At 39.2% G+C, this 24,075-nt stretch overlaps 1 protein-coding gene across 1 annotated transcript in view; it reads right to left on the bottom strand.

Annotated features, from left to right (window-relative positions):
* The window catches only part of SDK1 (sidekick cell adhesion molecule 1), a 382,632-nt gene that overhangs the window by 258,700 nt on the left and 99,857 nt on the right, over window positions 1-24,075 (bottom strand). Inside the window, exons 2-4 of the mRNA XM_054270739.1 lie at window positions 17,225-17,384; window positions 11,699-11,805; window positions 7,327-7,474 (exon numbers count right to left, since the gene is read on the bottom strand). Coding sequence (XP_054126714.1) covers window positions 7,327-7,474; window positions 11,699-11,805; window positions 17,225-17,384 — 415 coding nt within the window. The remainder of the gene's footprint in view (window positions 1-7,326; window positions 7,475-11,698; window positions 11,806-17,224; window positions 17,385-24,075) is intronic.

The raw sequence follows: 24,075 nt of genomic DNA, 5'->3' as shown, positions 1-24,075 counted from the left end.
CACAAATTTTGGCAGAATTCGACTGTTTTCTCACTTCTAATTCCAAGATGCCTTTGCGAAGTTTCACCAGAGCCAAAAATGCCTCCACTCACACAAATCAGCCTGACCCCTGGAAGAGCAGACAGCACATTTGCAATGGGTTTAAATTCATTTGGAACCTGTTTGGGGAAGGCCAAGCACAAAGCAGCTCCACTCCCCACTCTGGGATAAGGCACAGGCTGCCAGCTCCTGCCTCTCCCTGCAGCACTAATTAATGCAAAACTGCTTCGCTTTTGCTCCCATGTAGCAAATTCTTTAAATTCAAGCTGAATGCTGTTAACAAAGTAGACTTGATGCAAATCAACCACAAAAGCCACAATATATCCCCAGAGTGCCAGGTTCTGTGGTTTGGGTTTTTTTTTCTTTCTTCCTGAATCACACAGCAGTTTTCACTATAAAAGTAAATCTGCCAAAATGAAAGGCTTTTAAAGTATTCCACATAAACCTGTATCTTAAAGCTACAAACTTATATGTCTTAGCACCTTTTCACATCACATAAAAATCCACTGGAATCATGAGGCAAGGCAGAATTTGTCCTTTCCTGCATTGAAAGAAAATTAACATTCCTTTGTAGTACAGAACCAGAAGTACTGACAGATACCTCTTACTTCAGTCAGTTTTGATTAATAAAAGTTGATTGGTAAACATAAGACATTACCTTTGCTATATTTGATAAATCACCAGCATTTTGCATCTATTTCCATAAAAGCAGAGATATGTGAGGGGCCACAGGAGATAAATTGTTCTCAGGGATTTGTGAACAATTGCCACTTTTTAAGCATAAAGCAATGGTTTTCTTTTGCATATTTGCTCTTAAGAATGACTGCGACACTTTTAAATAGTCTTATCTTGGCTGCATATTAAAATATTTCCATTTGTAGCCAGAGTAGTTCAAAGATTGAAAGAAAAATGGTTTTCCACAAAAGCACATTAGTTATTAAAGGATTATATTCATGATTTGTCCCTAATATCATCTTTAGTTCTGATTAGAAAATGCAGCAGATGCAAAAAGTGAGCCTCAAAATACAATGACAACAAGTCTTCATATTTACCCACCTCTAGATTGAGGATGTTTTTTTAAAAATAGTATATAATTCACTTTCAAAGAGTAATGCTATTAACACTTCTTTCACAGTCCATATTTTTCTTTCTCAAAGTACATTTGTCCCCAGAAAGCAACAAACTCATAAATCAATTTCACTGCTAGCTGTGATAAGTAAATCATACTTAGAGCAAAAAGGTTTCCTTCCAGTGACACTTCCATTGCCTTTGTTTTACAAATTCCAAATCTATGATTAATAAGGGTAGTAGCACATAAAATGATTTTGTTCCTTATATGTGATTATCATAGGAAAAACAATATCCAACAGTCAGATTTTCCTCCTAGACAGTGATCTTTGAAGTTTTATTGAAATTTACAGCTGCTGAAGATTGTCCTGGAAGATACTGTGAGCAGCTGAGGCCCATTAAGGCACAATATTAGTTCCAAGCATCCACTTTTTTTCTAGCAAAGATATGGATTTTACACTGCTACTGTAATGGCAGCAACTTCCCCTGGCTTATGAAAAAAACATACATTACAAAACCCTCTGTGGTTTGTGGTCCAAATTTGTAATGAAACATATTGGTCAAATCCCAAAATGTGCCTCTCATCTCATCAGCTCGAGTGCCTCTCATGGGAAGAATCCCCTTCCAAATGAGCCTTGCTAAAAGGCATTTTCCTTGGCAGCAATGTTTCCTTCCTGCTGTCCCTGTCCCACCTCTGAGGGCTGTGCTGCTGCCACCCACCCTGCACTCAGCATCCCCTGGTCCCCAGGTGCCACCTCAGTTTCCTCCCCCTCCATCAAACCAAACAACAACAATCACCTCAGGAAGATGAGAGTCTGAATAAATTAATTCCTGACACATATGTTTGAAACCTGTGGCAAACAAATGATGTGCAGAGAGGAAAGCAGTGAGGTTGGATCCAGACAACTCAAACAGCTCTGGGAAATAATGCTGGGATTTGCTTCCCTGGGGTGCTGCTGTTTCCCTCTGCTGAGCACGGTGATGGCCACAGCAGCCCTGACAGACAATGATGCTCACACAGCCCCTGACAGTGCCAGGACTCCTCAAACTGAGCACTCCAAGAGATGATGGGAGATTTCCCTACAGTCCTTCATACCCATGCAGGCCTTGGGGACAACACTGAAACTATTGGAAGATGATTCCTGGTGCTGCCTGAAGCTACTCAGTGCAGAAGTCTGGTTAAATAAATTAATTACAGAGTGGGGGTGATGAATTTTAGTTTAAAGGAATAATTTAATTTTAGCAAATAATTTTCTTTTTCAGGTACTGACCTTAATGTGGAGCCTGTGAAAGGTACATACAGATAAACCAAATGTTATAGGGTTTTTTCACATCTTATTGCTGAGAGGTGTCACTCCATGATGTTACCAGACAGGAGATCTGCAAATTTTATTTTTTAAATTATTGCTCAGCCAATACATTGCAGAGTTGACAGTCTATGAATTTATTGTTCAGTAATGATAATCATCATGATCTTAATGAAAGTATTATCCAGTGTATGTGAAAAGTAATTATGTGCAACTGGCTTAAGTTGTATGACAGGCTGGAATTTGCAGAGAGATGCTCTGTGCCACTAGAACTGCTCACAGAAAAATGAAGTAGCGTTTGTTTTAAAGCGAAAAATATATACATGGCACATTAAGTCAGCTGCTATCATCAAAGCAAAACCTAATCTAATGCTATTATCAGCCCCAGATTTGATGTATTATTCCTAGATACCTTAATTTTTCTCATATTTTAATGCCTACTTAGCTACAACTACTTTTTTTTTTTTGAGGCTGCCATTAATACACTTACAATTTTACTTTAACAAATGTTGAATAAATTTGCACCAGCTTTGCCTATTTGCAAAGTATTGTGAGTGCTCAAAACCACAGCAAGTCATGAGAGAGTTGCTTGTGCTTGATGTGTTTTAATTTTCAAGATCTGCCAGCAACTTCAGTCTCTAAGAGTTAATAATGACCAAATCCATCCAGTAATGAATTGATCTGAGTGCAGAACACAGATATCAACCCTTGTGTACCTGCATGCAGTGCAATCCAGCATTCCTGCCTAGGGGGATGAAGTGCACTTTGAAGCCTTTTGGTTCCTCAGGAGTTAATGAAGTGACGAAAGTCCACCCTGCTGAAAGGGACACCCCAGGAGTGCCTTTATACACCAAAAATGAACTTTCCTGTTTTGTGTCAGACATAATTCCACTGTCAAAAGACATGGGTTAATATTCATCTAACTGCAGCCTACATGGGGAAGAGCAGTTTCACTGTAAGGAAGTTAATGAAGACAGTAATAACATCTGCATAGAAGTTTTCTTCTTAAAGAAAGTGCATTAAATGAATTGATGGCTGGAATGAACCTTTTCTCTGAAAAATCCTTCACTTAGAGAAAGGTAAAAAACCCTCTAAGAGTGCTAAGAATTTAATTCCTCAATGCCACAAGTGAAAGGCAATTGTAGACCTTGATGATGCCACTGTCCTTTGTGCCTCTCCAAGGTACTGTTTGTGCTCGTGTAAAGAAAGTTAAATGTTCTTTGCTTTTAAACCTGATGAAGTACAGGCAGGCAAGGCAAGCAGAATACTTGATATCCCAGAGTAGCAATTTCTTTTGATGCAGTCACCTTTAGAGAGCTGCTAGTTTTGGTAAGATGTGCAGGGAAACAGGCAAAATCATCCCATCAGCCAAGACCCTGGATAACAGTGCAGCTGTAACTCCACATTTCTCTGCTGGTGTGTTTGGAAATGAATCTGTCTGGGTGCAATGTGAAGTCTCTCCTAGAACTTCTTGGGGAATGTAGAATAATAACAAACACCTCAAACCCTAATTCTTCTCCTTGCTCATTTTCTCTTGTTCTTGATCTTTTAGTCTCCTCTCCAATTCTCCACTTCATGCTTTTCTAGCACATACAGAGCTTCATTCTGTTCTAGAAACACCTCGTGAAAATACCAGGCTGAGGCTTTGGTGACAGAGAATGCATAAAAGCCAAAATGAATGTACACCCACACTGCACTAAGCAAGGAAGGGACGACAGTGACTTTTAGGACTTAAATTTTTAAACACACACCATCATGTCCCACTGACTCTGCTGCACATTTGTTAGTTGCCTTAAGTCATAAACTATAACAACAACCCCAGGAGTATGTGCAGGCCATTTGCTGCACATTTATGTATTATACAGGGATTTGTTGACTTTACATGCCCACTCATTTAGGAGCAACTTGTCATCCCATTCCTGTTTTTATCTGGAGGCTTTAACAAAGTATTAACAACACCATGAGGATGGGTACTAATATGTGGTTACTTACTGCAAATTCCACTTTGAGTAACACCAGCAGTTAAATTAAATAGAGTATGCAGTTTAAAAAAAAACTGCCTGTTTTTTTTTACAAAAGTTTCCCAAAGGAAACTTTCTCCCAGAAAATGTCACAGCCATGCACACTCTCAGAGCAGGATCTAAAAAAAGGTGAAAGCAAAGCTATTCACTGATTTTTTCTCCCTCCACCCTGAACAGCTGACAAGGGCACATAGTGGTAGGACAAGAGGGGATAGTTTTAAACTACAAGAGGATGGATATAGGGAAGAAATCTTTCCTGATGAGGGTGGTGAGGCCCTGGCACAGGTTTCCCAGAGATGCTGAAGAGCTGGCAGGACCCCTCCCCTAAGTGTCCTAAATACTGGTACACATTGAAGGAGAAATACATCAGCATTTAGCACCTTAAACCTGCCTAGGAAAGCCTTACTTCAGAGCCAATTAAATGACATTCCTTGAAACATCTTAAGAATTTCCTATTTTTTATTCTCAGAACTAATGTTACTTTTGATCTTTAGTACTTCTGCCCTAAGGACAACTCTGTTCCCACATCTGTGAGATAAATCCATACACACAAACATGAGGATCATTTTTATGGCATAAAAATGGTGTAGTGTTAAGCACATGTAAATTAAGGCTTTTGCATGAGTAAGACTTAACTCGACCAACTATTTGAATGAATTTCACCATAACCACCACTGTTCTCTCTATTTTTAGCACTGTTCATGTCCTCACTCCTCACGCACCACAGCAATGTCACTCCTAGAAGTCATTATTACAGCTGACACATGAAATTATGGCTGATTGATTCAGCCAAATCATTGTAAGCTTGTTTAAGAGCATTAAAAAAGCTTTGTATTGATTTAGCAATATAAGGTACTTTTAATCAGATTAAAGAGCATCGTACAGGGTGGTTGTATCAATTTCCCTGATCAGTTTAGCAGGAGATCCAGTGAGATTGATGCATCAGCCTAACTGGATCACTGGCTAAACTGATCAGGGAAATTGATCCCTCCAGGTGCACAAAATGCATGTGAAATGCACAACTTGCTCCACAGGTAAGAAACAGTTCCCAGAAGATATTTCTCCATTTCTCACAGTTTTATATGCATCCTCTCCACTTCCCTGTATTTACAGGGCTGCCATATTTACTGCCCAAATTTCATGGACAGCAAGATGTGAGTGGATGCTCTCTGGTTTTTCCAGTATTTTGAGACCTACTGCACACAGAGAGCTCTGATGATTGGTGTGTGTACCATAAATCTGTCACCTCCTGAACGTATCAGACTCACTGTGCACCATCTATCAAACTTCCAAGCAGGCTCGCACTTCCAGCATGGGCATTTCAGCTGCTGAAGTACTCAGAGGTTCCTACACAGATCAGACAAATGTCCTCAAGTGTCCCTTTTAGACAAAAATTTCTGACCAGGGAAATGGAATTTATATGAAAACCTTGAGATGTATTTCAGCCTTGCTATAGCCAGTGTTGCAGTTCTCACAGTTAGAGGTGATTTTACCCCAGCAATCCCAAAGGGGTAAGAGGAAGAGGAAAGCACAGCAGGTGAAAATCAGGATCTTTATATTAACAAATACATGATATACACAGCTCTACTTGCAATTTTCCCTAACTGTAAGAGAACTCAGGCCAATCTCATTGTCAGGCCCTGCAGGCTTGGCTTGGTCACTCTGCTCTGTTCCCTATAAGGGTTCCCAGGAAACTCACAGATATCAGGATAACAAGGCCTTGTTGCTATCTGCAAATCCCTGATCTGTGTATTCTCAGCATCGACAACACAAAATTTGTAATGTGGCACAAGTAGATCCTTAATGGTCAATAACTCAGGATTTGTCACTTAGCTCTCTTCAGGAGATTGCCCAGGAACCCATTGTTTCATCTTCCAGCTGTTTCCCATCAAATTGCTATTAAATTATTCATAAATTATTACATTGTTTCTTCACATCCCAGCAATACTAATTTTAACAGTTTCAAAGCTACTCTAATACCAGCTTTCAGATTTCAAAAAGGCAAATAGCAGTAAAATATATGGCACAGATTAGAAAATTCAAATTTAAGAGAAGTTTTCCCTCTCTAATATGAACTCTAAAGCACTCCTGGAATACAGCAATATCCCATCACCATAATTTGCTAGCACATCTATCCCTTTGAACACATGAAAATGTAATGCACAGTTAAAAACTAACTAGCAACATTCCTGGCATTTCAACAGCTTTCCAATAAATGAGACAAGATTTAATCCACATTTTTTAATGTTACAGCCAAGCCCTTCGGTCTCTGAATGAAACTGTGCAGATAAAACATGGGCTGGCTTCATAACTGTTTCAGAATAGGATAAATGAGCACACCTTGAGATAATAACTAATCAAAATGCAAGTAGTGTGTCATTAGGGGTGAGCTGCTAATTAGTAAAAAATAAATTAAATTGTCATTGTTGGCTAAAAAATAATGAAAAGAAAAAACAATATCCAGAAATTTATTGTGAGGAAAATAGTACTAAGCATAACTCTGTAACAAACCCCACAGATTCTAGTTTAAAAAAAAAAAAAACCTCAGAATTCATTAAGTTAGTGCACTCAAGTAAACATAATTGAGAGATGAACGTTCCTTTTTCCAAAATGTATCATGGAAATGAATAGCGTGAAGGAAGCTCAGACATTCTGCACATCCAGCCCCTTATGCTGCACCAGGACCATTAAAACCACATGAATTATTTTGTCAAACTGCTTCAGAAGTTCAGAGACAGTCTTAAAATAGCAATTTATCTCAAACTTAGTATGAACACGACTACTTTATTCTCTTTAAACCTTAATTAGTGTACTTAAAATGTAAGCTGTGTTATCAAATATAATTAATCATATTTTAGGGTGGGTGTATTTTGAGCTTTACACTGACTTACATTCTGCTGCTTGGTATAATCTTGTGCCCGTCTCTAAACCAAGTCACTTGGGGCCTCGGATGGCTGAGGATGTGTGGGAAGTTCAGAACAGCAGCTTGTCCTTCAGTCACTGTTTTTCTCTGGTCTGTGTCCATGAAATCTCCCATGTCTGCAAAAAATCAAAAAAAAATTAAAAAATTAAAAAGAGAAGTTTTGCCTTTCTCCCCATTTCTTTTCAAGAGACAGAGAAATCACCATGTTTGCCACTGTGGAGGGCTAGAATGTAAGAAAATAAAGATAGTGCAGAAGGTAGTCTCACACCTGAGGAGTTGCAGCTGTTCTAATCACCAAAAATTAGGAACAGGCCTGCCCTTAATAGGCCACAGCTGTGTCCAATAAGAAGATGAGTTCTATAAAAGAGTGGGTTAGCTCATTGAGGAGAATCATGCCGTTTGTTGGTTGTGCTGTGAAGAAAAAGGAGTCAGTGTGGTGAGGTGCTGCCCATGAGGAATCACTGAGAAGGGATGGGAGCTTTGCAATAAGATGACAACATCGCACTGGTAATTACTCATGGGACAGTTTGGAATTTGGGGATTTTGGCTTATAGAGGCAGATGAAGTGCCCCAGTGCTGCTGCTGCACACAGGCAGAGCATCAATGAGCAGCTCTGTGCGGCCCCTGTGCTCTTGGGCAGTAACTGAGGGGTTTTACTGAAAATGATGTTTTAATGGAGGTTTGCTTGCTTTGGTTTTTCATTTGGTTGGATTTTTTTCCAGACAAATCCTTAATAATAAAAAAGAAACTCCTGCAATTCAAAGGGATGCTCATGGTGTAAATAAATGCATCCTTTTTTTGGTCATCTTTTTGTTTTTTATCCACAGCTACACAAACAGACAAGCAGCTCTTCCACTGCAGCCAGGCCAACAGAGTCAGACCTAGGCAAGGCTCCCAAAATGATCCTGGAGTCCCAAGGTCATGCTGGGGGCTGCCAGCTCTCCTGGCACGACATTTCAAGGTCAACAGTGCATCCCTAGTGTTGGAGAGCAACTTTTAACAAAAGATGTAATGGAAGAAATGCTGCTACCCTTGTAGAACCCCTGCCTCTGAAGGTTTTATTTCACAGGCAAGTTCAGGTATCAGGGGAGACCTTGCAGAAATTCAGTGAGTGTTTTTTTCGTGTTTTTCCATTGCCTTTTGTACTGCATTCTTATCAATTAAAATGAATAGGGCTGCAGGCTCTTACTTCTTCACCCCCCAAAGAACTTTTCTGCATTTTAATTTGATTTAAACTAGGAAACTGACACATGCACAACAGAGAACTACTCCAGCTTCTGTCACCGAATTCCCTTTTTTTTTTAAGGACAACAGGGTTCTCTACAAATTCTGTGCTGCAGAAAGGGATGCAAAGGACACAGAAAAGAAATGACTGCTATCAGGTCTGTGAATGGGCAGGAGATGAGAAGAGACAGAACAAGAGCAGAAATTAAAAACACATGGTATTTTAAAGAAGCTTTAATCATCTTTGTGATTTTCAAGTTATTTATTCAGACATAATCAGCATTGTACTTCCTCTGCTGCTCCAGATTCCTTACAACTGTAATCAGATCAGCTACTTGAAAAGAAATTTCAAACTGCGGAGGTGGATCTAATTAACTTCACTGTCGTGTGATTATTTTAGTTTTCACAATACAGGAGTTTTTAAGCCCATCCTGTAATTAAGATTTACTCAGCAGTTTTCTCACAAATATCTGTTCCCATTCAGTTAAGTAATATGTTAGCATGTGTTGAAATATTTTTAAAATTATTTAACAAGTTCCCTGCTACTTCAGATATCTAGGACATGGAAAATACCTCAGATCTTTCTCAGTGCCATTATAATTACACCTTTCAATTTTTCACTAGAGATCTTGAGTTGAAGTGTGTTGGGAAGCATCCTCTACTCACTGGCAAAAATAGATAATTTATTGTGAATCCTTCTGAGTTAAAGGACTAACATTTCGATCACCACAAGTTTTGATGAGTGGCTAAGGTGATTTTAGGAACCCTTCGAATGTTCCTTTCTGATATGCTTTGGAGAATAACCAAAAAGCAATAGATGATAAAATATCAGGAACTTCACTACATCCACTCAGCTTAAATAAATTAACTTATATAAAAACCATTAAAACAGAAAACAATCACATGACATCAGTAGCTACCCTGAATGAAGGGGAAAGAGGTTGTTTAAAACTTGTAGAATGCTTTAATCTGCAGGAATAAAGTGCAAATCTGACTGGGGATTTCACTACAGAAGCCATTGATGTCACAAAGGCTCAAGACCAAAGTTCTCCCAAGTCACACAGGATCTGGTTTGCTTTGCCCTGTCTTCATCAGTGAAAAGAAATGAATAAATGAATTAATACATAGACTGCTTAATTCAGACAGATTTAAGAGAACCTTTTAGCCTCCTTCAGTGATCCAGATTGAGAAATTAAATGGGGGGAAACTAAAACTGAAGAAAATTGCACTTCTTACTCTTTCCAGAACAGCCAAACACACACAAACCAGCCTGGAGAGACAAAACTCTGCACTGCAAGCCTTCCCCCCTTCAGAGGGCAATAAAGTTGGCATTTCAGGAGACAGAATTCTTCAGCAGCAGCAGCATCAAGGAAAAGCATTCCTGTGTCTCCTTCTCACTATTGTTCCCACCAGGGCTTCCTGAGGAATTGCTCCCTGCACTGTGCCAGTACAACTGCTTGCACAGCTGGGTAGGGAGGAGCTGGGAGAGAACTTTACCAGCCCAACAAAAGGACTGTTGCTCTTTTAGGAATTTTGGAGAAGTCTCCCAGCCCACAGCTGCTCAAACACATTTTCCTGCTGAGCCTAAAGGTGAGTGAGCTCCACTGCAACCCAGGAGTGGGAATGGTTAGTGGCATGCAGGAGGAAATGGGCACATTTTTCCCTGGGACTGCTACCAAAGCTTTGGTCCCCTGAAACCACACCTGGAGATGCAGCTTCAGAGGCATCCAGGCTCCTCCAAAGGCTCAGCGCTGCTCAAGAAGAGGAACCTCGCCCTCCCCTTCCCCTCTACACCCCCTGCTCAACCCACACCTCACTCGAAGTTCTGTTCACTCACAGCAGCTTGCAGTAGATCCTCTGTGACCTAACAGAATTCACTAAATCTGCAGAGGAGTATTTGGAAAAATACATGCAAGAGTCTGAGCCAGGTCAGAGTGAGCCCATGGTCAGAAGCCAGCAGGAGCACAAGGGCTGGCAGAGGTCAGGGAAGGAAAACCCCATTTTAGCAGCAGTTTATTTTTACTTTAGCTCCCAGCAGCTCTGAAACAATAGGCAGACCAAACATTAAATTACTGATATCACTGACACTACAGATATAGTAACAAAATCTACTGTATGCAGTAAACTGATGAACATGATACCAAAACTTACATAATGCCATTTGCAACTGGTTTTATTTTAAAACACAGGAAATTCCATGTAATTTCCCTTATTGACATACTGATTAACTTGAATCAGTTCCTTCAAATTGAGTACCTAATAAATAATTCAATTTCTTTAAATTCTGCTTATCAACTGACATTTACTACTACTGAATTTCCAGTTACCGAACCCGACGAGGAGAAATTTGATCCAGTATGAGACTTCTTAGGCACAGCACACAAATCTGTCTCTTAAAATTTCTTTTATGCTTTTACTTTGGGGGAAAAAATAGGCCTAAATTTGTTATTATTTCCAAAAAAGTTACTTGAATTTTGTTTTCTATAGGTTAACTGAAAAAAAAGGAAATCAAGGGTATGTGATCATTTCTTATGTCATGTTCACTAGCACAAACACCTGAGAAAACTAACTTAATCTTTCCAAATGGCAGCTAGATTTCAAAAATTCTGCAAAGTCCAAACTGAAGTGGGGCAAACACGGGGGGGGGGGCTTTGCTCAAGAAAGGTGTTGAGAACAGAATTTTAAAGTTTTGTTGTAAAACTGCTGATTTTGTACCTCAAGGATTAGGATGTGAAATCTTCCTGGTGCTATTCCACCATCCCATTCCCTTTAGATGCTGCTGTTTTCCTCTAGAATTTTTCTTGTTGTTGCTGGTGTTTTGATAGTTTTGTGCATGGCCTTCCTTAATTCCATAAAGTTTAACAGCTCTCTCATGCTACAGATATCTCCAAACAATCTCATTTTCATGGCTTTGAACAGCTCAAAGACTGTGTTGCACTACTCTGAGCTGCTTCCAGATGACAAATGAAGTATGAAATTCTTATGAGACAGTAATTGAAAAAATTTGTTAAGCCTGATATTTAACACCTGTTCAGACTGACAAATGTCACCATACATCAGGTTTTTTACCCCAAAAGAAGCTAATGAGTCACAGAGTGACCCCCACTCAGACATACATGCCACTTGCACTTGGGATCTCCTCTGCAGCAGTGCCCCCATCCTGTTCCTCACGATGCACTGGTAGAAGCCAGCATCAGCCCTCTGCAGAGCTGGGATGATGTACCTGCAGGGCAAAAGGCACAATTAGAGAGCACTTCTTCCTGGTTTGCGCTTTGTCTTAAATGCTTATTGTATTTTTTCTTACAAACAGCATTCTTGTGTAAGCTCAGGTCTTTGGTTACAGTATTGTCTGTTACATACAGGTTTTTAAAAAGCAGCTGACACGAAATGCATAAAATACCTTTAAGTCTTCAGTTCTGCCTATGATAAATGCCAAGTATATAAAAAATACACATGAAAGACCGACTTAAATTTTTTCCCCTAGTTTTCTCTACATTCATTCATAAGGGAGAGCAGGTAATTAGTTCAGAGAAGCCACAAGAAGCTTAAGTGTAGGTATTAGGAAGACTTGCAAGAAGTGTCAAAGCTTTCCAATGAAAGCTCCACTGTGTGACCACTGAAACTCAGGAATCCTGGAAGTGCCACCTTGTGCTGTACTTTGTGTTTGCTCTGCCCTTCAAACACACACTCAGTCCACTAATCTCACCTTCCTCATTCAGCTACATCTGATTGCTCAACATGAAAATGAGCTGATAGGCACAGTTTTAATGGGAATAAAACACATGAATAATAGAGATAATCCTGCATTAAACAAACATTAATCACAAGTGCATATTCCCCCAGTCACCTTCAGGAGATATTATGGCAGGATTAATGAAAGTCTTTATGGAAGATAAGGAAAAGGAAAACTGCTGAATTTTAATCTTCTAAATTTAATTCCACTAAAAGAAAACATTTCTTCTTAGACTCAAATATATTGAACACACCCACAAGCTTAATGCCTCAACAGGATCAGGGAGCGTAAAACAAAAGAGGCAGAAGATTCTGGTGTCACCACAAAACACGCCGCAGCAATTGGGTTACACCAACAAACACAGGGGACACACCACAGCCCAAGAGCATGGGCAAGCTTTAGACATCCCTGGGGTTTCCAGGAGCCCCTGGCTGCCCTTGGATTTGTGCTGTGACTCCTGTGACCTCCTCAGGCCACTGCTGTGACCTGCCCAGGAGCCACCAGCACATTCCCTCCCGTGGCTGTGGCAGGAGGAAAAGGAAGAGTCCAACCTGTGCTCTGTATGGGAGCCACAGCAGCCCCAGCACACAGAGAGTGACTCTGAAGCAGGAATGTTGTTTCCTCTTGCCTGATGAGCCTCACCATGGGGAACAGAGTGAGAGAGCAGGTGAAAATACAAAGGGAGAAATCAACAGGACAGGAGGCTTCTCTAGATCCTTACAAAATCATTTCCTTCTTTGTCAAGAAGATTGTTGGAAAACATCATTATTAAAAAAAAAAAAAAAGAACTGAAGATTGTGACAAATACTGAAAATGAATTTTATAGTTCTTTTTACCCAACAGTTATACAACAACAATCTTCCTTTCTCCCATGAAGATTTAGTGTCCTAGTTGGCTAATACCTTGTCTATTAAATAAAGCCAAAATTAAAGGCTTCTTTCCTGAGTATTCATCTGCACCAGGACAGTAATGCAGATTTAGTTTTGCTGCCACCAGGACAAAACAAATCAATTAGATCAGAAGTGTCCTACTTTGGTTTTCTTTTCTGACTTATTAAAGTTTCAGCAGGAAACATTCTTAACATGTTGCCTGAAGAAATGAAAATCTTTTAAAAATTTACAGTGAAAATCCCATCTACTTTGGAAATTCCAAGGCAGCCAAAACCTAGAGCAGCTGGATTCTCAGTGGACCAACTGGGTATAATGTGCAGGTACAGCAAGCAAAATTAGAAGAATTAAATAACAACTGTGGAAAAAAGAGATAGGACATGTGTTAATACTGTTTGAGACTAACTTGAAAATTGCAAACCTGGACAAGGGATAAATATTAATGGAATTTCTGATTCTGTGTTTACAATTTTAAACAATGTTTATGCACCTCATATGTCTTATTATTGTTTTAAAACCTACTTTTCTATTGACCTAAGAGCCTTGATACTGCTTTTTGTGCTGTGCTTTTCCCATTCCACTTGATTTCTGACTGGCACGAAGAGATATAAATAGCCTAAGTTCTAAATAAGACTTTTTTTCCCTGAATGAACTGAAATCAAAGGTTAATGCAATTCCTTTCAGTGACAAGACAGAATTTTGCTTTATTTTTGTCTATGCTCAAACTTTGAAGACACATCTTCCCATTGTAGAGATATGTCATGGTTTTGTATGGAGGCTCCTTGATGTTCCTGGGGATGTCTGCAAGGACTTTGGAAAGTCAGCCCTGACTTTTCCCTCATTTTAAATGGCACAGCCAAGCAGAACCTGGAGTTTGGGAAGGTTCTGCAGAGAGATGGGAAGTGACAAGCGGAAAAGAGAAGCTTCATGGGGAGTCTCCCTGAGCCTGATGTGCTCCATCACCCCTTTCCAAAGAGATCCAGGAGGGAGTGGCATCAGCCACTTAAGGAGAAATCCCAGCCAACACTTACAGTTCACTCCTAATCTAAAATTTAAACCCTCATTTTAATTTTAAATGCCCTAAGAGTTGAAAGTGAAGCTATAGGCTATGGGATTTAATAGTCATAATTATGGATACAGAATTAAAGTTAAGTGTGTTTTATTAGATATTCATGTTACTTTTTATCTACTCAAGCTTTCTAACAAAAGATTTATGGATCAACTGATGTAACTTTTAAAATACAGAAGAAAACTGAAATGTGTCTATTGTTAAAACATAATAATCAGATATTTTTAAGTAATTTGGTTGAGAATGTATGGCTGCTTAGACATGACCTTAGTTTCCTAAATTCCAATAAATCAATATCTTCAGGCCACAAAAGCAAATATGACAGACACACCTGGCCCAGAACTTAATTCAAAAGAAAACAAAGGGGGGAAAAAAAGAAAACAGAAAAAAGACACTGCCTGAACATTAAAGTCTCTTAACCTATAGACACGACCAAAATTGCTCCTGCAGTCAGCAGCATCGATTTGTTACCATAAGGTGGATCTCAGATCACAAAGAATTTCTAAGGTTGTTTTATAAATACTTAACACAAAGTGGTGCATGCACAGTCACTGTAAACGCTGGGCTGTGCACACAACCAGCCTCGTTAGACAAAGAGGAGCTGCTCACTCAGGGTCACCAATGTCACAATGCAAAGGCTCCAATTAGTTCTTTACTCACTTGGGCTGTTATAATAATATATTTCAGCCTGTTACAATATAGACATTACTTTAACTGAGACACACTAAGTAATATCAATTACCAAAAAATCTTTGATTGATGATTCAAATTGCAGCAGAAGTCACTTACTCAGGAAGATTCGTGCATTTAAACAGGCTATTTACCCAAGAGAACTGCACAGCAAACTGTTATGGGGTCAAAGGTTAAATTTTGCAACTGCAATTTTTATGTCTGAGCATATCTTTTCCTTGCTTTCATTCATCCTAATGCACCTATGTCATTTTTTGGAAGCTTAAAGCTTTGCATTTCTACAGAATCAAAATCCTGTTTAGCTGATCTCTGGCTGTGGTGTAGCAGTAGGGATGCAATTTCTAAATTAATATTTTCTATCAATATTATTATCATAAACCGGCAGCTTCCTCTGCGCCAGATCTTTTAATGAGAAATAGAAATAACAATATAAAAAATGCAATATTAATAAATATGGTTGGAATCATGACCTGACATTCACAAGAACAAATTAAATGCAATATAAGAAACAAGGGACTGACTGCAGGTATGTGCACACACAGCTTGGGAAAGGTGTTCTAATAACTGACTCACACTGCCATGCACAGTAAAATTCCAATTTTGTATTGGGATGTCCACTTGTTTAAGAAATACCACAGCACTCAGGTCTTATTTCAAAATGTCACACATTCTTACCCAGGTTTCTCCTAATACCATGAAATGTCATCTCCCAGTGCCTAGCACACCTACAGGGCTGGAGTTCTAACCTTTGCCTGCTGCTCATTCCATGTTCATGTGTTTGTCCCCCCACACCATTTTTCCTCCCTCTCTCTCAGCATCTCACATGGTCAAGGGCTGCTTCCAGCTCCTTCTGCCCAGCCACTACAACTGACTCTGCTGTCATTGATCAAAACAAGTGGCATTTTCACAAAGCCATGCTCAAACATTCTGTGATTTGTTGTGCTATTAGAGATCTTTTCATTTTCTAGAAAGTATTCACAAATCTCCTCTTTATGTGTGTGTGGCTCATAATCCACATCCCAAAGGCTTGAAAGCAGCAACCATGAATAGATGCAGGGACTCAGGACTAAGGGGGCTCCTCCAAATCAAATCTTGCATTTTTAGGTAACTTCATATAGAACTAAATGCTTGGGTTTAAACAGTTGCTAAATACTTGAAATGCTAAATGACTCCCACAAGTTTTAAAAAGTTTTTTAAGGGAATTTTTCCCCTACTATTCTGTAAATGTAAATAACATCAAAAACAGAACTAGTGCTGGGTTAAAATTTTGAAAATCTTTGAGAAAAGTAATTATGTATTACTTTGTGTAACAATATAGAACTTTATCTCATTATCTGCATACCAACTCATACTGTAATTTCTATCTATAGTGATGGAGCATAACTTTTCCCTACTTTAAGCCTTGTGTCACAAAAATGCAGTGTTTAGCTTGCTTTGCAAAAGGTACAGGTGTTGTACCAGGGCTCTCTCTGTCACACACCACTCCTCACAATGTCTGAACTCACCTGGCAAATTCTACACAATTAGAAAGCACCAAATAAGTCGCATAAAAATTAAATTTCCGTAAGGATACAGAAATTTCTGTTTGCACAGAGAAAATCCAGTCAATCCTCCCACGTGAGAGAAAAGCAGACAAAACTTGGCTGTCTGGCACATTGGTACTTGGCCAGCCATGAGCTGCCTATCAGCAGGAATGAGCTCTGATAAGCCACGCTGTGGTTTAGCTCCTGTTTGATGGAATGTCTGTGGGATGGGGAGGGAGGTCCTGGGGGCAAACTGCACAATCATTAAAGAGCAGTTTGTTAAAACATCAGCTCCCTTTTGGAATTGCTAGAATTGAAACAGAAAGTTTTGTGTGGAATTTAAGACAGACCACATTCTTCTAGATCTGATGGAGACGGACAGTCCCAGTGAGCTTGGCTCTGTTCAAGGATGAGTTCACACATCATATGGAACATTTAGCTAAGGAATGTGTCTCCTATTTATCACAAACACAGGTAGAAGTTACATCTCCAGCAAAAGGCACCTCTGGTACTTAAAAATTCCATGTTAGGACCATGTTTTGAAGCATTAAATCTCATTTTTAGCAAAGAAATCTCATCTGTTTACAAAACCTACTCTTCTTTCATAATAAACCCCCAAGTCCCTGTGTCTCTATCTACAAAGCTCTTTGAGGCATTGGGAAACTGAGGGGGTGGGGTTTCGTTTGGGGTTGTTTTTTTGCAATTCCACTTGCAGAGGTGACTATATGGATGTTATTTACTTGTATTCACTGGAGTAGGAGGTGATTTCACTGTTGTTGTGCAACCACTTGAATTCCAAGGGCCAGCTGCCTTCGGCAAGGCACGTAAGGACCAGTCTGTTTCCTTCCAGGTGGATCTGGGGCAAGCCTGGTTCTGTCTTGAAGAATGGTGCAACATCCCCTGAAATACAAAGGAAAAAAAATGGGTTTGGAGGCTATTTAGGAAAATATAGGAGAAACTACTGATATTTAGCTAATTTCTCCTCAACACATTCATGGTAAAACAAGAAACAACATGATTCAGTTAAGGCTTGCACTGGTGCATTCATAACTAAGCTTTATCTTTAGGGGCAGAATTACCAAGATCTTGATAAACTTTGTCCTTGCCCACTCAGACAAGCTTTTGTCCATGTTTACTCTTTCCCCAGATGAGAATTGCAACATTGTCTGCTGTGGCAGGAAGTGAACAACCCTACTGGCTTTTTTCCCCCCTTCTCCTTTCTGGAGATTAAATCCACTCAAAGCTTTTTTTTTTATCCTTTTTTTTTAAAGTTTCTTGAATAGAAACCAGAAGTGTAATCTTGGATAGAAATTATTATCACAGCAGGAGAAGTCTCAGGGTAAATGAAGATTCCTGATAGGGAAAAGAATTCAGAAAAAAACACCTCACAAGTATTTTTCGATGTTCTTGCAAACCAAAATGTGTTAAATTATATTACCTGAAGCCACTAACAGATTTTTGAATTAGGTTACTTCAGTAATATGCAAGGGTCACTTCTAATCTCAAACTCTTAAGTATCACAAATAAAACACTCCAAGCAGTAAAATTCTTGATGGGTAAATTGCCAAAGCTCTGCTCAAATACAGATTGATTCTGAGTCCACACCTGCTGGAGATCTACCTCCATCACCTCTGGAAGACGAAGACTTTTTACATTTTATGTGTCAAATGTCTACTTGAAACTGTAAAGGAACTACAGACTTAATTTTAGAAGTATACAAATACCTTCTGTAACCAAAATTAGCACAGAATGGCCTGGGCTGGAAGGGATGCTACAACTCATCCAGTTCCAACCTTTCCCATGGGCAGGGACACCTTCACTAGACCAAGTTGCTCCATCCAACCTGGCCTGGAATGCTTTCAGGATTTAATGATTACACATAAAACACAGGAGTTATATTCAAAGTCAAACATTTTCTATAAAATATTAATAATACTGAATAAGTAGACAATACTGAGCTCTTCTCTAAAGTGTGCAGGGTGTGTGTGTGCTTTATATATAAAATACAGAAAAAATTCCAAGATACACAAATGTTGTCCCAGTGCAAGTAATGGCTCAGTTAAACTGCAAACCGTCCGTCCTTTAAACATTTATTTTACACAAAAATCTCCGGAATTTTTAGGCTTGGAATTCTATATTTAAATAACTGTATTTCATTTTTATACTTGGCATTTTATATATACTCAGGCATTTTATATTTAAAGAGTTTAATCTAATTTTACAGTTTGGAGTGCCCCCATGTGCTGTTCAAGGCTGGAATTTTTGAGCCCAGAATCATTGACAGCCCCAGGAGTTTGGGCCAAGGGGTGCTGGTGGTGGTTCCCCAGTGACCCTGGTGTTCCCTGGGGTTCACAGCCCAGCCTGGGGATTGTCAAAGTCTCCAAGCCTTTATCTTTCCCTTTGCTCAGGGGATGTTTCTGCGTGCAGAGCACGTGGCAGCACAGGCTTGTTATCACTGAAGGGTCAGAGCTGGGCTCCAGCTGAGCGTGGCCAGGCAGCCCCAGGCCCACTGGTGCCAAATATCTCCTGCAATGGGCCATAAATCAACCTCAGCTCCCCACTCATCTGGTGATTTGGATTGACACATTCTCTCCTGAGTTTTTAGAATTTAACTTCAGGAACACAGTCATTTATGGAGAAAGAAAAACCACATAATCTTAAAGCAATTCTTATAAACAAACCACAAAATCCAATCTAACAAACTGAAATAAAAACCGTGTTTGGGGTAGGGCCCTTTTCTGATTTGTAGCATTTTAAATAACCTGTCTTGCAAAGAAACTGATTTGTGATGAGTGCAGATCAGCAGTATCTTCTCTAAATTGGCTGTATAGGAAGCTACAACAATACAACATATGAGAAAACTGGAACACCTCCAAACTAGCAGATATTCCCAGACAAGCCAAGGAGAGTTTTTACACTTCTCCACACTACTACATGACTGAAAATATATTCTGCATAGCTTCTCTTCAGTTGCTGTTTTAATGACTGCAATTATTGTGAAATCATCTTATCCCAATTCTCCTTGTTTCCTAGCTAGTAAAACCAGCCAGTATTTTAAATGTTATAAAGAAAAATTTAGCTTGGAGTTAGAGGATGTTCCTGCGAAATACAGTTATTTCACCCAGAGAGAAAAGAAAATTTTTACAAAGATATTTCTAAACAAGAGAGAAAATGTTAAATCCTGTCAAAGGTATTTTGGGGAGTCTCCCAAGGGAGCTGCAGACATTCTACCCTGGCAAGATTAAAGGTGTCAGGCTTCCTCTGGAGATGGAAAAGCAGCAGCTGGGAGCAGTGCTGGTGCTCAGGGGAAGATAACAGAGCCCAGCTGGTAAAGTGAAATGATTCGTGCTGAGTCCCCTGAAAACAACACTTACCTGCTCATGTACAGAGGCTCCTGGAATGAGTTCCCTAAACTGTTCCTCCCAAAGAAAGTGCTGACACTGAGGGAGAGCTCAGTGGAAGTGGTGTCTGCACCAAACTGAGTCATTTGTTGATCCTTGTTTTCAGTGATTTACAGACTCAGCAGCACAACCTCCTTCATTACTTACTCTGAATTATCCACTTACTCCTAACTTATGTCTTTCCAAGAAAAAAATGATGCATTTGGAAGACAAAGTGCTGCCCACAAGTCTTCATCCAGCCCTATATTTCCTACTCAAATATTCCAAACCCAGTGATGCTGCAGCCCACTCAGAGCTATCTCCCATTTAAAGCATCACAATCAAGCTGTTATTACATGAAAATTATTCTCAAAACTCAATCCAGTTCTGTTAGAAGCTAAAATTTAATAGACCTAAGGGAATATTTTTATAAAGAGTATAGCATGCTTTATAAATTACCCTGGCTCTCTGGAAGATTTACTTAAACCCTTGAAGTAATTTTATCTTCTAATCCTTTATTCCTGACTTTCTCATCAATCACATACCATCAGTTTATCAAATTCAATTATGCAATCAGAGCTCACTAAATATTCACTGAAAGCAGAAATGAAAATAAAATACAGAGCAAAAATTCCTTGCAGAGAGGCAGCTTTGATGACGTTGGCATTTCTGCAGCACAGGGCTGCTCACACCTCAGGCTCAGGAACCAAGGGCTGCACCCTGGGCTTTATTTACAGCTTTAAACTGTAATGGAAAACAGAATTTAAACCTGGACCTGCAAGGAAAAGTTTGGTTGTTATAGAGAATCCAGGGAAACAGGAAAATTGGCAGGGAAAAAATCAAAGCTGTCTCAGAAGGGTTGTGAGAAAGAACTAACTGGCTGAGGGATGGAAAACACAAGGGGGCAGTTAATAGGTAAGAGATCCTTGCACTCAGTAATTAACTACAGAAAGGGCTCGCCAGGAGGGTAACCTTGGCTAACCAAGGGTTTAGAAGCCAGGAAGGCATTTTTTGTTTTATATTCTCCAAGAATAGAGTAAAATACTAATGAAAATACTATCTGAGTCCTAAAACCAAAAATAATAAAATACTGCAATTATTATTCTTGGCTAGAATATTTTTCTGCCTACCAAAAAAAAAATAAAATTAAGTAAGCATTCATGCTATACACTGTTGCTTTTTCTAAATGTGTTGATACTTCCAGCCTCTCTGGCTCTTCAGCAATGCTGATTTAAAAATAAAAGTAATAGAAGTAACAGTAATTAAAGAACTTTTTGAGTTGCAAAAAGGAGCAAAGGGATAAGGTGCCAATCTGTTGGCACATGTATATTTACAGCTTCAGTAAATTTTCATTAAGTCTGCTTACCAAACTCGCCAACATCCTGACTTGTGTCCTTAAAAGGATGCTGCAGATTTATTTTTATGTAAATCTCAAGAAGAAGTAGGATTGAATATGCCAAAATTATCTGGAAATTTGCTCCACAGCATTTCTGCCTTGCTTTTCTGCACCTCCAAACTGCTTGAGTTTCATTACATTGGGTTGGCCCATCTAGTCTCTTTCTTTGGTACATGCAAAGCTTAGATGGGTTTTACCTCAAAATAAAGATTCAGGACTAAATTCAACAAAACCATACAGTTTTTCTTGGACTAATGCTGACATTTAAGAGCAAAATGGTGCTGGGTGCTGGGTCCTCTACCCTGGGCTTGTCCCCAGCTCTGGCAGATGAGATGCACAGCAGGAGACTGAAAGCTCCCTCATGCTTCATTCTCCCTGAAAATCACCTTGGGGCACAAATTTACGACCAGGATCTGCAAAAGGAAAAGGCAGCCTGGGTGGACAGCTTCGCAATGGCAACAAAAAAGGAGTAAATACTCATTAAACAGCCAAGGAACCCAAATCTCATAGGAATTGCATGAGTGAATGTGACTCCAGAAACAGGAGAGCATCATTTCAAGGACCTCAAACATTTCTTCTAACAAACAAATTAACAAGGCTCAGCTAATGATTCTGAGCCCTTGAAGAGCTCACATTTGTAAAACACATAAAGCAAAGTCAGATTAAATAGATCTTTCAGTTACTACAAGGTCTTACAAGATCTTGAAAGCAGGTTGCATAGTCCTGTCCCTGAGGAATTAATAAATTTTAATTAAAGACAGAATTTGATCTTGAGAACCTCTACCCTGCAGAGAAAAGGAAAGTTACAGTATTCCAGAGAAGTACCATAACACCCTCATCAGTAAAACCCACTGCAACTATCCTCTTCAAATCTCAGCTTTTTTCCTCCAGAAAAGTTGGATGCCAACAGTTACAGGCAAAATCAGGTGCCCACTTCCTGAAAAAAAGATTCTGTGGTCTGAACACTCAGGGGAAGGAAAAGGGGAAAAGGCAGGGAGTGCTGAGAGCAGGTTGAAAGATCCCCAGTGCCACTGCTATTTGTCTTTGTTATGCATCTCTACTTTTAAGTCACTTTCAGGTGAGCTAATATTGAATATTGAAAGTAGATCAACCTGCACATAAATCAGCAATTCAGAGCAAATACAGCTCAATCACTTAACAAATACCAGGTGAGGAGCTGCCTTTGCATTGCTCCATTGGCCCTACAGGTTCAATATTGAAAAGAGAGTTTTGACTGAGATACATTTTTCAAACTCAAAAGAAAAACACAATGGGTTTATTAAGTAGCACATGTCTATTGATTTTAGCTTATTAATCTCCAGTCAAAACATGATGCACATTACTGTTTCTTCATATGCTTCTAAAGGTATGGTCAGCTGACACAGGAAAATAAGAAACAGAATTATTGCTGAGGAATTCTCTGAGGAAAATGAGGTAGAGACTGAATGATCAGCCCAGGAGATCAGCAATACAGAAATGTTTTTGCTCTCAGTGTCTGCTAGGAAAGGAGAGTTGAGCCACCTCCAGGTGGGTAAACAATGACTGCCGTGGGAAGAGTATCCCAGAAAGTCTGTCTGGAGCATTGAATGTGTAATACAAAAATAAAGGCAAAATGGCAGCTGGAGTCAGGAAACCCAAACTAGAGACAGGAAGAATCTTCTCAGTAATCCACAGAAATTTTTACAACTATGGACAGCAAAATCCATTCCAGACCAGACTGAAGTTCAGCTCTGAGCACAAACAGTTGAGCACGAGCTGCTCTGCTCTGACAGCAAATAACTGCAACCTCCTGGGAAAATGGCTTTTCTTCTTATTCCCAAGTTGGATATAGAAAAGGTTTTTCTCTATTTCCTTTTCAAAAGGATCTTTTAGTCTTGCTATCTCAGTTTTCTAATCTTAGAGTTTCTGATATACATGCATACATGGGCTAGCTCTGGATGCAAGTTGTATTCTCTTGTGGAAATGAACTTCAATAGATTATATGGCATATGAATTTGGAATTATAACACAGTAAATCCTGGGAAATGTACCAGAAAGTCAGATTGAACTCAGATATATTTGAATCAATCTTCTTTTGAATTCAAATATTCTAAAATGCATTGGTGAGATGCTGGTGAAGTTAGTATATGATCTATTCATAAACTGTCAACAATGTCAAACATACATTAGAGCATTCACTCACTTTAACTGTATTGATTTGCAGGAAGTCTATTTTACCCAAAATATTGGATCTTTGAGATTCAAATTTTTGTGGTTGAAAGTGTGACATAAATCACCAAGTCCAACAATTAAATTTAAATTGCATTTTACTACCTCATTCTAAACCTCAATTGCAAAGGACTGATGCATCATAGTGAATATTTCATTAAAATATCAGGTTATTTTTCAAATATACTGCAGCAGCTAAGAATTTTCACACAATGGTATAAAGCATTCTCTCAAAATGGATTTCCTGAACTTTCATCAAAGATGATATCTGATTTTATATTGGAAGAGTACTGAAGCAACTGTATTTAAATCAGTCTTTCTTCCCCAATTTCACACATCAGGTAAATGAGCCCAAGCTGCCCATTTTTGTCGTCCTAGAGATTAAAAAGATAACCTTCTTTTTGGGTACCTCTATTATAATCCCTGAATGCAAATACAGATATCAGCTAAGGTTGATGGATGGTGCTTTTAGAGGTTTAATTGGGGATGGAATTAAATTGTTTTAGGACTCAGCACATTCTGTGAGGAAGCCCACATATTTTTAGAATAAGTGACATTTATTTCTTTTAAATGCACACTCACAGGGAGACAAGATTTCAATGGATAA

Source organism: Melozone crissalis, unplaced genomic scaffold (assembly GCF_028551555.1).
Source record: "Melozone crissalis strain CALT ecotype California unplaced genomic scaffold, PUWL_Pcris_2 ptg000012l_1, whole genome shotgun sequence".
Taxonomy (NCBI): domain Eukaryota; kingdom Metazoa; phylum Chordata; class Aves; order Passeriformes; family Passerellidae; genus Melozone; species Melozone crissalis.
This window is presented reverse-complemented; position numbering and strand designations above follow the sequence as displayed.